The 14,139-nt window shown below is 36.4% G+C and overlaps 1 protein-coding gene across 3 annotated transcripts; it reads right to left on the reverse strand.

The window, feature by feature from the left end:
• Window positions 1-313: 313 nt before the first annotated feature.
• Window positions 314-9,607, reverse strand: LOC108327056 (uncharacterized). 3 transcript variants are annotated; one of them, XM_052872116.1, is made up of 4 exons: window positions 9,401-9,607; window positions 9,180-9,251; window positions 5,751-6,973; window positions 314-524 (listed from the first exon to the last, which is right to left on the reverse strand). In XM_052872116.1, the coding sequence occupies exons 3-4, from the start codon at window positions 6,967-6,969 to the stop codon at window positions 466-468; spliced, it is 1,278 nt and encodes a 425-aa protein (XP_052728076.1). In that variant the 5' UTR covers window positions 6,970-6,973; window positions 9,180-9,251; window positions 9,401-9,607; the 3' UTR covers window positions 314-465. The 3 variants fall into 3 exon arrangements, 2 of the variants coding, with proteins under 2 accessions (XP_052728076.1, XP_017416237.1); XM_017560748.2 differs by lacking the exon at window positions 314-524 and having other exon boundaries at window positions 5,194-6,973; XR_008246634.1 differs by lacking the exons at window positions 314-524; window positions 5,751-6,973 and adding an exon at window positions 6,983-7,404.
• Window positions 9,608-14,139: the final 4,532 nt, after the last annotated feature.

Below are 14,139 nucleotides of genomic sequence, written 5' to 3' on the forward strand. Positions count from 1 at the left end.
AGTTTTTTCTGTGTACATATTAATATGTGATGGTGTTCGTGCTTGAGTTTTTAGGTATTAAAAATATACTATGAATTTAATTAATTTTTTTTTATATTATTTAAATTCAATGTGTTTTAAACCTTATTGAGAAGTGAATTTTAAGCATCACAATCTAATAAATTAAAATTTGTTTTTTTATTCGTTTTATTTACTTATACTTGATTATTAGTATTAATTTATAATATTTGTGACATCCCAATATTATACTTCATGCAGGTATAAAAATTAAGACGTCAACATAGATAATAATAGAAAACAGTTAGAATAATAAAATAGCAAATAAGGTTTTAAGAAATTAAAATTTAAGGATTACAGTAATCCGGAATGTAGAAGAAATTTTAAAACGCGGAATACTAAAGTACATCAAAATACAAGAACTGGAATTGTTCAGATACATGAAAAGCTATGGAATTCCTAGAGAGACTAAGAAGCTGCTTCCTCATTCCCCTCCAGGACATTCTCCACTGAGGCCTCATTCTCCTCTGCTCACATCCAAGTGGATGATCATTGCAAAAGAAAAAACATGCAACAAACACAACCACAAACAAGCAAGGGTGAACTAATTATATAAAATCATGCAACTCAATTTAAGCATATACATACAAGAAATAACACACCAAATAATTTCAGAAATACAACCTAAGCATGTTAATTTCTAGACTTGACTCATCCGGACTTTAAAATGATAGTCGGGCTATGGCGAGTCTTGCACCCGTGGTGACTTATGAAACTTGGGTTCCCCACCCTGCCACACTCACGAGGTTAGTTCATTCCGCGCCTTGAGGCATACTGGGAGCCCCCAAGACTAAGGACCTCCTGCTACTCCTCACCACATGGTTCAACCTCTCTAAGTGAGTATGATTGACCATTGGAGCGTCAGAATGACTCCCAAGGCTGAGCCCCTACTTTCATTTTAAAACACTAAGAATCTCACCAAGAGATTCTACATTTGAAACTACCATAAACAACCATGAACTCATGTTTCTGTCTTTTCCAATTCACACACCATTGAATTATAATCAAACCACATATTTAAGCCTTAAATATCAAATCATATATAACAGAACATGCTCCACAGTAATATATTGTCATGTTATTACCAAACAGTAATATATATCAAACAGTAAAATAAAAATTATGGATTATATGTAAAAATAAATATAGCATAATCTCTAAGAACTAAAACAATTTTATCACTGCAAATTTAATATACTAAATGAAATAATAAAAAAAAAAAAAAAGAAAACAACTTGTATCTTATTCTTTTGATAAATTCATAAAAATATAATATATATACATATATATATATATATATATATATAAAATATAGATAGGTAACGTTATATATATAATATATTATAATTAACGTATATATACGTAACCTAATATATATATATATATATTAGGTTACGTATATATACGTTAATTATAATATATTATATATATAACGTTACCTATCTATATTTTATATATATATATATATATTACGTTACTATAAATATTATATTTATAATATTAAACTAATATATATATATATATATATATATATATATATATATAATTTATACATTAATAATATAATATATTATCATAAGTATTGTCTCTAAATAACTTACAATGTTCCCTTAATTATGAAACTGCTTGCTAAATTTTTCATTACCATAAAATACTTGTTCTCCACTCCACATCGCTACCCAATTGGTCACCGAAGAGGGTTCAGATGTCTGAACGCATCAGACTCACCTCCGGCGCTAGCACATATGACTAGTCACAACTGACTGGACCAGGCCAGGGTTGCTCTATGATCAGGGATGTGCCAACTCAGGTTTTTAAGTCCCCTCTATCCTACCAACAAAGAAAGGCTCTCAACCAATTTTAATTAATTTATTTAAGTTACCTAAACTAGTTTGTTGTGCTTTAAACCTCAAACGCCCAATTTTTATATTTTACCCCCCTCTCACAGTACTCTGAAATAATACTCATGCATCCAAGTACTACCCAAACAATGTTAATTAAAGTCTCACCCAAAGCCTTTCCAAACATCATCCATCACAGTCAATAACTCATTGAGAAACAATTAGATTCATCAAACAATGCACAAGAAATAAATCACAGGTTCCCTTTTCGCAATCAAGCTCATACCAAGATCAATTACATAAGACAGCAACAAACAGTCCCAACAGTGCATCCATTTATCAATTAACATGCATATATTTTATAAAATAAATTTACGCAAAATAATTAGCTCTCCTTACATCAAACAGTTCCAATTATAGCAATCATTTCATCAAACATTCCACAAGCCATCAATCACAGTTTTATAATTTCAACACATAACACCCAATATTTCTTAATCGTAACAGAAAATTCCAAACAACATGCCAATCAAATTATCATACATACAGAGCATATAATATTAAATCAAATAAACATAACCAGCTCCCCTTACTTGGTGGGTTGCTCAACACAGTTCACAGATGCTCTAACAGTGCCCCTTACACCGTGCGAAACTGTACAGAACCTATAAATCACCAAATAGGTGCTAGACTTTAGCTCTTTGAGTCGGAATAAACCGAGAATGAAAGACAAAATCACACAGGGCACAGGAAATCAGAAAATGGTACAACCTAGGACAAGAACAGTGAGGGGAAAGAGGGAAAATCTACTTACTCACTGGAACGCAAAACCAATCGGATGGTTTCGTAGCTCTTGACTCCAGGAACAAGAAAACACCACCAAATTAGGATTCAATCGGTGGAACTGGCTGGAAATCTAGAGAGAAGTCAGAGCAGTTGAGTTAGGGCAAGGTTTCTGTTCTAGAGAGAGAGGAATCTGTGAAATGAAATCAGACTTGCAAGGAAAGAGCCCCTCCCAAGGTTCAAGTGTCCTTGGGTCAATGGGCCTGGCTTGTTAAATTAGAGCCCAATGGTTTTATAAAATCTTCAGACCATTACATTCTCCCCAACAAGAAAATTTTCGGCCTCGAAAATTAAGACTTACCGGTAATTAGATGAGGATAAGACCTCTGCATCTCTTCCTCCAATTCCCAAGTGGAGTCTTCTAAGGACTGGATCGTTCTCTCAGATTGGCCATCCGTTTGAGGATGGTAGGCTGAGCTCATCTACAATCTGCTACCCATCTCACTCTGGAGTGTTTGCCAAAATCTAGAGGTGAACCGCGGATCCCTGTCTGATATGATGCTAGAAGACACTCCATGCAATCTTACTATCTCCTTAATATACAGTTGCGCCAGTTTTGCCATGGACATCCTTAAGTCAATTGCCAAGAAGTGAGCACTCTTGGTCAATCTATCCACAATCACCCATATGGCATCATGTTTCCTGAAAGTGCGTGGTAAATGGGTAACAAAGTCCATAGCTATGCTATCCCATTTCCACTCCGGAATCTCCAAAGGCTGCAATAAACCTTCAGGTCTCTGATGCTCTACTTTGGCCTTTTGACAAGTAAGGCAAGAAGCAACAAATTGGGCCACATCTCTCTTCATACCCGACCACCAGAAAGACTTCTTAAGGTCCTGGTACATCTTAGTCATACCTGGATGTATACTAAAACGACTTCGGTGTCCTTCTTCAAGTATCAATCTCTTTAATTCCCCATCATTGGGGACGCATGTCCTTCCCTTGAATCGCAAGAGACCATCCGTCCCTGTGTTGAAATCCTTCCCCTTCTCTGTACCAATCAAGGCTGTGGATGTCTGAAGCTCAGGATCTAACAACTGCCCTTCTCTGATGCGTTCTATCAAGTTACTAGACACAACCAATTTACTGCATCTGATGCTGTCAACCTCCAATTCAACCTGTAGCTTCAAATCGCTGAAGCTTTTCACCAATTCAAGCTCTCTAACCATCAATGATGAGATATGCACCGTTTTTCTGCTGAGTGCATCTGCCACCACATTCGCCTTTCTAGGGTGGTAAAGGAGTTCAAAATCATAGTCCTTGAGGAACTCCATCCATCTCCTTTGCCTCATGTTAAGCTCTTTCTGATCAAAGAGGTACTTCAAACTTTTGTGGTCGCTGAACACTTGGAATTGGGCCCCATATAGATAATGCCTCCAAATTTTCAAAGCAAAGACGACTGCAGCTAACTCTAAGTCGTGAGTGGGATAATTCTTCTCATGCACTTTAAGTTGTCTTGAGGCATAGGCAACCACTCTTCTTTCTTGCATCAGTACGCACCTAGACCTTGGTGAGAGGCATCGCAATAGACCTCAAAAGGTCTACCAGTGTCTGGAATTACTAGCACTGGGGCGCTTGTCAACCTTTCCTTAAGCTCTTGAAAACTTGCTTCACATCTTTCAGTCCATACAAAGGGCTGATCCTTCCTGGTCAACTGAGTCAATGGGGATACTATCCAGGAGAAGTTTTCAATGAAGCGGCGATAGTACCCCGCCAATCCCACAAAACTCCTTATCTTAGTGACTGTCTTTGGTCTCTCCCAATCCATTACAGCTTGAACTTTGGCTGGATCAACAGCAATACCACTAGCCGATATAACATGCCCTAGGAAGCGGACCTCTTCCATCCAAAACTCGCACTTAGACAGCCTGGCATACAACTTTCTCTCTCTCAACACCCCAAGCACTGTCCTTAAGTGACCTTCATGGTCTTCCCGAGTCTTAGAATAGATTAGGATGTCATCAATGAATACAATCACAAATCTATCTAAGAACGGTCTGAAAATCCGGTTCATGTAGTCCATGAAGATAGCAGGCGCATTGGTTACGCCAAAAGGCATAACTATATACTCGTAGTGACCATATCTGGACCTGAAAGCTGTCTTCTGAACATCATCTGCTTTCACCAAGATTTGGTGATACCCTGATCTCAAATCTATTTTGGAGAACACTGTAGCTCCATGCAGCTGGTCCATCAGATCATCTATTCTCGGCAATGGGTACTTGTTTTTAATTGTCAGCTTATTTAATTTTCGGTAGTCAACACACAATCTAGAAGTGCCATCCTTCTTCTTCACCAATAGTGCTGGCGCACCCCATGGAGACACACTGGGTCTGATAAATTGTTTCTCAAGAAGATCTTCGATCTGTTTCCTCAATTCTGCTAGCTCTATGGGAGCCATACGGTAAGGAGCTATAGACACTGGTCCTACACCTGACACCAGGTCTATAGAGAATTCTACCTCACGGGGAGGAGGTAGACCAGGGACTTCCTCGGGGAAGACGTCTAAGAACTCATTCACCACATGAAAATCCATTCTCTGGTCCCCTGGAACTGAGGAATTCAAGTCTTGAGTCGCATTTAGGTGAGTCATAATTAGGAAACAACTCGCGCCTTCCCAAATGTCTTCCCCAAGTACGCTGAGAGACAAGGACATGTATTCATCTTCCTAAGGAAAGATAAGCTTCTTTCCTCCGCAATCTAGAAGGATACGATTGGCGGCTAACCAATCCATTCCTAGAATAACCTCTAGCCCCTGTAAAGGTAGACAAATAAGGTTCACTCTGAACCTTCGCCCCTCAACTTCTATAGGACATCTGGAACACACTGTAGACGTCCTGACTAGCCCAGCTGCTGGTGTAGAAACCACCAGGTCACACTGGAGCTCTCTGACCACTAGATCGAGCCTCTCCACACAAGACTTAGACACAAAAGAATGTGTCGCCCCCGAATCAAATAAAGCTACACATGAAGCTCCAAATAACAAGCACGTGCTGACAATCAAGTTACCTGCACTGACTGCCTCAGCTCCTGTCAGAGCGTATACTCTCCCTGCTGCCTGTGGCCTGACGCCACCCCTCTGAATAGCTCTGCCCGCTGGACGTGGTGGTGGTCCTGTCCTCCTAACAGTAGGACAATCTCTGGCATAGTGGCCGTCCCGCCTGCAGAGGTTACACCTCTTGTACCCTATCAGTTTAGGGCACACAGACTGAAGGTGTGGTCCTCCACACATATAACACCGAACAGGGCTGCTAAAACTAGGATGCCCCTGCTGCACCGAAGGCTGAGAGGAGGAACTCCTGGACCCAGAAGATGTGGGCCTAGAAAAAGGGGTCGTCCTAGAGTTGGATCCCCCTCTAGATATTGCTGGTCCGCCAACCCTCAATGGTTGGACTCGCTGGCCTTGTGACACTTCGGGCTCTGCCTTCGTCTTCTCCATGTCTCGGGCCATCTCTACCAAAGCAGAGAACTCTCGAATGCGTAATCCTTTTACCATCAGCTTCACATCCTTCCTCAGGCCGTTCTCGAACTTGCGGCATTGCCACTCCTCACTTACTTGTACGGTGCTGAAGCGGAGAAGGTGTTTAAAACGGTCAGCATATTCTGACACCGACTTGTTTCCTTGAGCCAACTCCAGGAATTCTACCTCCTTAGCGAATCTGACGCTATTAGGGAAGTACTCCGTATAAAACTTGGTCCTGAATAACTCCCAAGTAATAGGAGTCTCACGCCTCTCTAGGATCATCTTCACACTGTTCCACCAGTGGCCAGCTTCCCCTATCAATAGATACGGAGTGTAGGCCAACTTCCTGTCATCCGGGCATCCTTTTGCCTCAAATATGCGTTCCATGTCTTGGAACCAATGATCCGCTTCATCCGGGCTGCACTTGCCAATGAACCTGGCTGGATGGTGCTGGAGAAAGCTCTCCAAGGTCCACTCCTGAGTTGGAGCAACAGATGAGGAAGCACCCTGAGTGGGTACACCCCTGGCCAACATATCCATCAGTTGCCTCTGGGTGTGGTCAAATTCCATCCTTGCATTCTCGGCAGATATCCTGGCATTTTCAGCGGCTATCCTAGCGGCTTCTAGGTTTTGAAGGGCAACCGTGTTTTGTTGCACCAGAGCAGTGTTTTGCTGCTGAAGAGCCTCAAGTACAGCCTCTAGTTTTGCATTGGACTCAGAGGGCTCATTTTGAGGAGGTGGAGGAGGTGGAAGCCTGGGCGCCATTATTCTGGTTCACACAAAAAGAACAGAACATCAATCGAATCAAAAAGAGCTAGACACGCTAAGAGTATGAGGGCAATAGCATGGCACACACGGAACCTAAGAGTTGGTTCTAAGAAAGAAACTGCTCTGATACCACTAATGTGACATCCCAATATTATACTTCATGCAGGTATACAAATTAAGACGTCAACATAGATAATAATAGAAAACAATTAGAATAATAAAATAGCAAATAAGGTTTTAAGAAATTAAAATTTAAGGATTACAGTAATCCGGAATGTAGAAGAAATTTTAAAACGCGGAATACTAAAGTACATCAAAATACAAGAACTGGAATTGTTCAGATACATGGAAAGCTATGGAATTCCTAGAGAGACTAAGAAGCTGCTTCCTCATTCCCCTCCAGGACATTCTCCACTGAGGCCTCATTCTCCTCTGCTCACATCCAAGTGGATGATCATTGCAAAAGAAAAAGCATGCAACAAACACAACCACAAACAAGCAAGGGTGAACTAATTATATAAAATCATGCAACTCAATTTAAGCATATACATACAAGAAATAACACACCAAATAATTTCAGAAATACAACCTAAGCATGTTAATTTCTAGACTTGACTCATCCGGACTTTAAAATGATAGTCGGGCTATGACGAGTCTTGCACCCGTGGTGACTTATGAAACTTGGGTTCCCCACCCTGCCACACTCACGAGGTTAGTCCATTCCGCGCCTTGAGGCATACTGGGAGCCCCCAAGACTAAGGACCTCCTGCTACTCCTTACCACATGGTTCAACCTCTCTAAGTGAGTATGATTGACCATTGGAGCGTCAGAATGACTCCCAAGGCTGAGCCCCTACTTTCATTTTAAAACACTAAGAATCTCACCAAGATATTCTACATTTGAAACTACCATAAACAACCATGAACTCATGTTTCTATCTTTCCCAATTCACACACCTTTGAATTATAATCAAACCACATATTTAAGCCTTAAATATCAAATCATATATAACAGAACATGCTCCACAGTAATATATTGTCATGTTATTACCAAACAGTAATATATACCAAACAGTAAGATAAAAATGATGGATTATATGTAAAAATAAATATAGCGTAATCTCTAAGAACTAAAACAATTTTATCACTGCAAATTTAATATACTAAATGAAATAATAAATAAATAAAAGAAAACAACTTGTATCTTATTCTTTTGATAAATTCATAAAAATATAATATATATATATATATTACGTTACTATAAATATTATATTTATAATATTAAACTAATATATATATATATATATATATATATATAATTTATACATTAATAATATAATATATTATCATAAGTATTGTCTCTAAATAACTTACAATATTCCCTTAATTGTGAAACTGCTTGCTAAATTTTTCATTACCACAAAATACTTGTTCTCCACTCCACATCGCTACCCAATTGGTCACCGGAGAGGGTTCAGATGTCTGAACGCATCAGACTCACCTTCGGCGCTAGCACATATGACTAGTCACAACTGACTGGACCAGGCCAGGGCTGCTCTATGATCAGGAATGTGCCAACTCAGGTTTTTAAGTCCCCTCTATCCTACCAACAAAGAAAGGCTCTCAACCAATTTTAATTAATTTATTTAAGTTACCTAAACTAGTTTGTTGTGCTTTAAACCTCAAACGCCCAATTTTTATATTTTACCCCCCTCTCACAGTACTCTGAAATAATACTCATGCATCCAAGTACTACCCAAACAATGTTAATTAAAGTCTCACCCAAAGCCTTTCCAAAACATCATCCATCACAGTCAATAACTCATTGAGAAACAATTAGATTCATCAAACAATGCACAGGAAATAAATCACAGGTTCCCTTTTCGCAATCAAGCTCATACCAAGATCAATTACATAAGACAGCAACAAACAGTCCCAACAGTGCATCCATTTATCAATTAACATGCATATATTTTATAAAATAAATTTACACAAAATAATTAGCTCTCCTTACATCAAACAGTTCCAATTATAGCAATCATTTCATCAAACATTCCACAAGCCATCAATCACAGTTTTATAATTTCAACACATAACACCCAATATTTCTTAATCATAACAGAAAATTCCAAACAACATGCCAATCAAATTATCATACATACAGAGCATATAATATTAAATCAAATAAACATAACCAGCTCCCCTTACTTGGTGGGTTGCTCAACACAGTTCACAGATGCTCTAACAGTGCCCCCTACACAGTGCGAAACTGTACAGAACCTATAAATCACCAAATAGGTGCTAGACGTTAGCTCTTTGAGTCGGAATAAACCGAGAATGAAAGACAAAATCACACAGGGCACAGGAAATCAGAAAATGGTACAACCTAGGACAAGAACAGTGAAGGGAAAGAGGGAAAATCTACTTACTCACTGGAACGCAAAACCAATCGGATGGTTTCGTAGCTCTTGACTCCAGGAACAAGAAAACACCACCAAATTAGGATTCAATCGGTGGAACTGGCTGGAAATCTAGAGAGAAGTCAGAGCAGTTGAGTTAGGGCAAGGTTTCTGTTCTAGAGAGAGAGGAATCTGTGAAATGAAATCAGACTTGCAAGGAAAGAGCCCCTCCCAAGGTTCAAGTGTCCTTGGGTCAATGGGCCTGACTTGTTAAATTAGAGCCCAATGGTTTTATAAAATCTTCAGACCATTACAATATTAGTTAAGACTGGATTGACAATGAACTGAAATGTTTATTCTTTTATGTTAAATATTTTTGTTTTTAATTTTAATTTTTATATTATTACAAGAAAGAAAAAAATACTAACGTGTTTCTTTTTTCTTCTTTTGTATTTATTATAGAAATTTCTATTTGCTAATCTTTTGTTTATTATTAATTAAAAATTTAAAAGAAATAGAAAATATGCACATATTTACTGAAAAAAAAAAACTCAATGAGATAATACATCAAGAGGTCCACGATAAAAAGTTGATACAATTTTATGTATATTACATAGATATTCAATTAATTAGGTGATATTATTTTTTTGGAGTAAACATGTTGAAGTATTACCTTATGCTTTTAATTAGGTTTCCAATTTCACACTTATATATGAACTCTTGTCTACTTTAATTAATCTTTACTTATTTTAGTTATACATGTTATGGATGTGGGAGACACTAATAAATTGTTCTAAGAAATACTCAGGCTAAGATGCATGATGTTGGGGAATGTTGTATAATGCATATTTAGTTGAATGTTAAACTTTAGACTTTTGGATAATGATATATCACGATTCCTTTTTTGTATGGATATGTTGTAATATTTTTTATTTTCAATTAGAAAAAAAAATATCAGTTTGTTGTCCCGTGAGCCTAACTAACACAGGGTCAAATTGGTTGAAAAATCATGGTCCAACTTAAAACAAAAGTTAGAATAGTTTGCAAACTCTTCTAAACTTGACTTATGAAAATAAATTATGATATACAATCATAAATTCTTTTAGAAAAAAGAAAATGAAAATAAATTTAGTTTATGTTTAAACTAATTTAAAGAAGCTATATATCTTATATAAGTTTTTTTAAATTGTTATTCTTTTAATTTGTGTATGAGTTAATTTTAATTTTTAAAAATATTATTTCATTTTCTTCTTTTGTAAGTCTTTATGGAGTAAATTCCTTATTTATTGTTATGCTTTAGTTTCTATAAACTACTTTGTTATGGAAACAATTGATTTTAAGTTAATAATTTCTTTCTTAACATTGCTTTCATTAATAATTATTTTATGAAAATATTTGCAAAATGAAATGAGAAGATGAGTAAAATTTAACTAACATTATTCTCCTTCTTCATCTTTTTCTCTCGTTTGCATATGTAGAAACCATTGATTTATTGAAAGATGATTTGATTAGAGGACAATATTTATCTTCATATAATTTTGCCAAAGTCACCGCTCTCAACAATGAAATTTGGGATAGGGCCATCACATATCTTTCAATATCAACATTTAACCCACTCAGAAAACAGTTCAAAAGGACCTCATCACTTAACCCTGATGATTTATTTGCCAGAGACATAAAATGTAAGTAATAATTAGAGACCGAACATGTTTGTTGTAGTTTGAACAATTCAGCCATTGGACAATCAAAGGGCGAAGGTCCAAATTGAGATTCTAAAGCACAGGTTAATTCCACCCAAGTGTTTATATCTGCTAACCGTTGTAACATCTGAAACCAAGGTACCACTTCACTTTCAAAATGTATAGCAGTTATTTTCACCCTCGGCATATCCGGTGTACTGTGATAGTTGAAAATTTTCTCCGCCTTGAAAATCCAGCTAAGCACTGAAGACATTCCATCAAAGTGAGGAAACTCTAGAGAAATATTCCTCATGGGCAACGAAGCATTAATCGGTGTTGGAGAAGTGTTCGCCGTGGACTCTTCATGTTGTTGGTGCGTTGATTTTTCCAATAACAAGTGTTCTAGTGTTGCTTGTATTTGATCAAAACGATGTTGATTTTCCGCTTCTTTTTGTGCATTGTAGTCACGCTATTAACGGTCTCGCATCTCAAATTGTTCCAGTAACCGTTGAATCTCACTGCCTTGAGTTTCAACTCAGCTTGAATATCCTTCAATCTTGTAGCTTCAGCCATGGAGAGCAATGAAAGAACCAATGAAACGTATGAAGTTTTATTTGCAGAACTGTATAACAAAGTTCTTATATATATAGCATTATGGTTTCTATTCTATTACAATCAACAAAAACAATGCGATAAGAATGAAATAGTAGGAATGGTTGGTGGCGGTGATTCAGAGCAAACAGAATAATGATTCCACCTGGGCAGAGAAGAACCCAGAATGAGAAAAGAAATCAAAGAGAATAATCCAGAGAGACTAGAAGGTCAAAGAATATTCATACCAGGCAGGCCCTCTCCCTCAAGCCTAATCCTCCAAATATCCACTCCTCCTACGCTGACGTGTACTCCTCCTAACGATTTTTCTGGTGCAAGGATTCTCTGTCATCACCTGATCCTTGCTTGTATTATGTGTGCAATCTCCTTTCTGCCCTTGACCTTTTATGCATGTTACATCTCCTCTTCCTTTTCGCTTTCTCCTCTCCCACCTTGGTGGTGGTGTTGTCATGCCTTCTCCATGTCACTGTGTACCACCGCACCATCGTTGTGCCTCCGTTATGTTACCATCATACCTCTGACTCTTCCTCCTTTTCTTCCCATTTCTTTTCTTACTTGTGAATTGGACAAAAAATAGAGTGTAAGAACATTTTAAATTGAAGCGAATTAAAACTACTCTACAAGTTCTATCAATTGACAACGTGAACATTAATTATATTTTACTGAATGAGAAAATTTTGTATGAATGAAAAAGTAGTAACCAATATGAGGTGATGATTTGAGGTTAACAAAACTTGACGTTAGATGGGTACATATTTGAGTTCACAAAAAGAAGAAGAAAGAGGGTGAAATTGAAAATGAAAGATTTTAGCTTGCAAATCACAAAAATATTAATAAATGAATAAATAAATTTCTTGTCGAAGGTGGATGGAAAATTTGTCATTTTTTTTTATCTAGAGACAAATTATTCATTATATTGATAGATTTTGCTGACTCATTTTAAACTGTAATTATCAATAAATTTTTGTAAATGAAAAATTCAAACAATAATTGAAATTTGTATTACTAATAGATTTAGTGATGAATTTTATCGACAAAGACACATTCGTCAATAAAATTCAACTATAATTAAAATTTTAAATTTAGTAGTAAATTGAATTTACCAAAAAAATTATTTTCGTTGAAAAAATTTCATTAGTGATTTAAATTTTTTTTTGTAATGAATGTCTAAATAAAATAAAATTCCTTAATAATGATAATTTATATTCTATATTATTCTTCATAGTTTTTTTGTGTTGTTTTTTCAACATATATGAAGAAATAATCTATAAAAAAATCAAATACAAAGTGATGCATAAAGGTTCGACAGGGGAAGAAACGGAGAAAAATATATCTTTTATACTATAAATCAAATTCATTTGCAAGTTCGAGATAACATACTAATTAAATATAGAAAATTAAATTGTGTTACCTTATCAAGGAAAAGAACTGAGTAAAATGCTAAAAAGTATTAAAGATTAATCTATAATAAGGATATTTATCCTCGTCATGAAATATATGATCACTAATGCAATGATATTACTTTGATTGTTTTGGTTTTTTAATAGCGGTTACAGAACCGAGATATATTCAAGCGAGGTAAAAAGTTGAGACCTTTTGTCTTGGTTCAAAAAACCCGAAGCTGTAAAGCAAAAAAAAAACTAGGTCTATTGCCTCGGTTGGATCTAGAACCGAGGAAATAAACAGTTTTTTTCCTCGGTTTTTACTAGAACCACTGTCTAAAGTATGTTTTTTTTTAAAAAATGATCGTTTTTGTAACCATTTCAGATTCACACACAAACATTGTCTAGAAACACTACACATAAAACGCAAAACACTGTCCAGAAACACAAAAACAAACACATATAAACAAATCTGCACACAAAACACTGTCCAGAAAACGTTGTTTTATATTTATCGAGAAAACAAAAAAATGTGAAATGTCCAGAAAACACTACACAAGAAACGTTTTCCTACAAACAACCAAACAAAAACATGAAAACCCTAAAACAGATCTAACCTTGAAGGTGAGTTGAGTTGAAACGAAACAAAATGAACATCCCAAAGCGTTTATTCGAAGAGCACCTGTGCAAAAAATCAATCAGTCAAATTAAAATAAAACCATTTCTAAGCACTTAATCAACCAAAAATGAAAGAAAAATTAGAAGAAATGTTGAAGATGGTGGTCATTAAATCGAAGACGAGAGAGAGAGAGAGAGCGGCGTAGAAGATGGCTTCTGTCTAAAAATGCCTTTGTTTGCGAAATTTAAACATAAACGTATGTTATTACCTTGGTTGTTTTTTTAACCGAGACAATAAGTCTCTACCGCCTCGGTTCTATAAAGAACCGCTACCTAAAGTCTATCAAAAAACAAAACAAAAATTAGTTATTTTATGTCTCGGTTCTCTAAACAACCGAAGTCGTAGACCCCTTTAGGCATCGATTCTTTTTGAACCGAGGCATATACGTTTGCGATAATTACAAAAATGCCACTGCGT

This window comes from Vigna angularis, chromosome 1 (assembly GCF_016808095.1).
Source record: "Vigna angularis cultivar LongXiaoDou No.4 chromosome 1, ASM1680809v1, whole genome shotgun sequence".
NCBI lineage: Eukaryota > Viridiplantae > Streptophyta > Magnoliopsida > Fabales > Fabaceae > Vigna > Vigna angularis.

Bases quoted from the DNA above. Each gene is read 5' to 3' on its own strand.
- LOC108327056 (XM_017560748.2), bottom strand. From the start codon at position 6,969: ATGGCGCCCAGGCTTCCACCTCCTCCACCTCCTCAAAATGAGCCCTCT.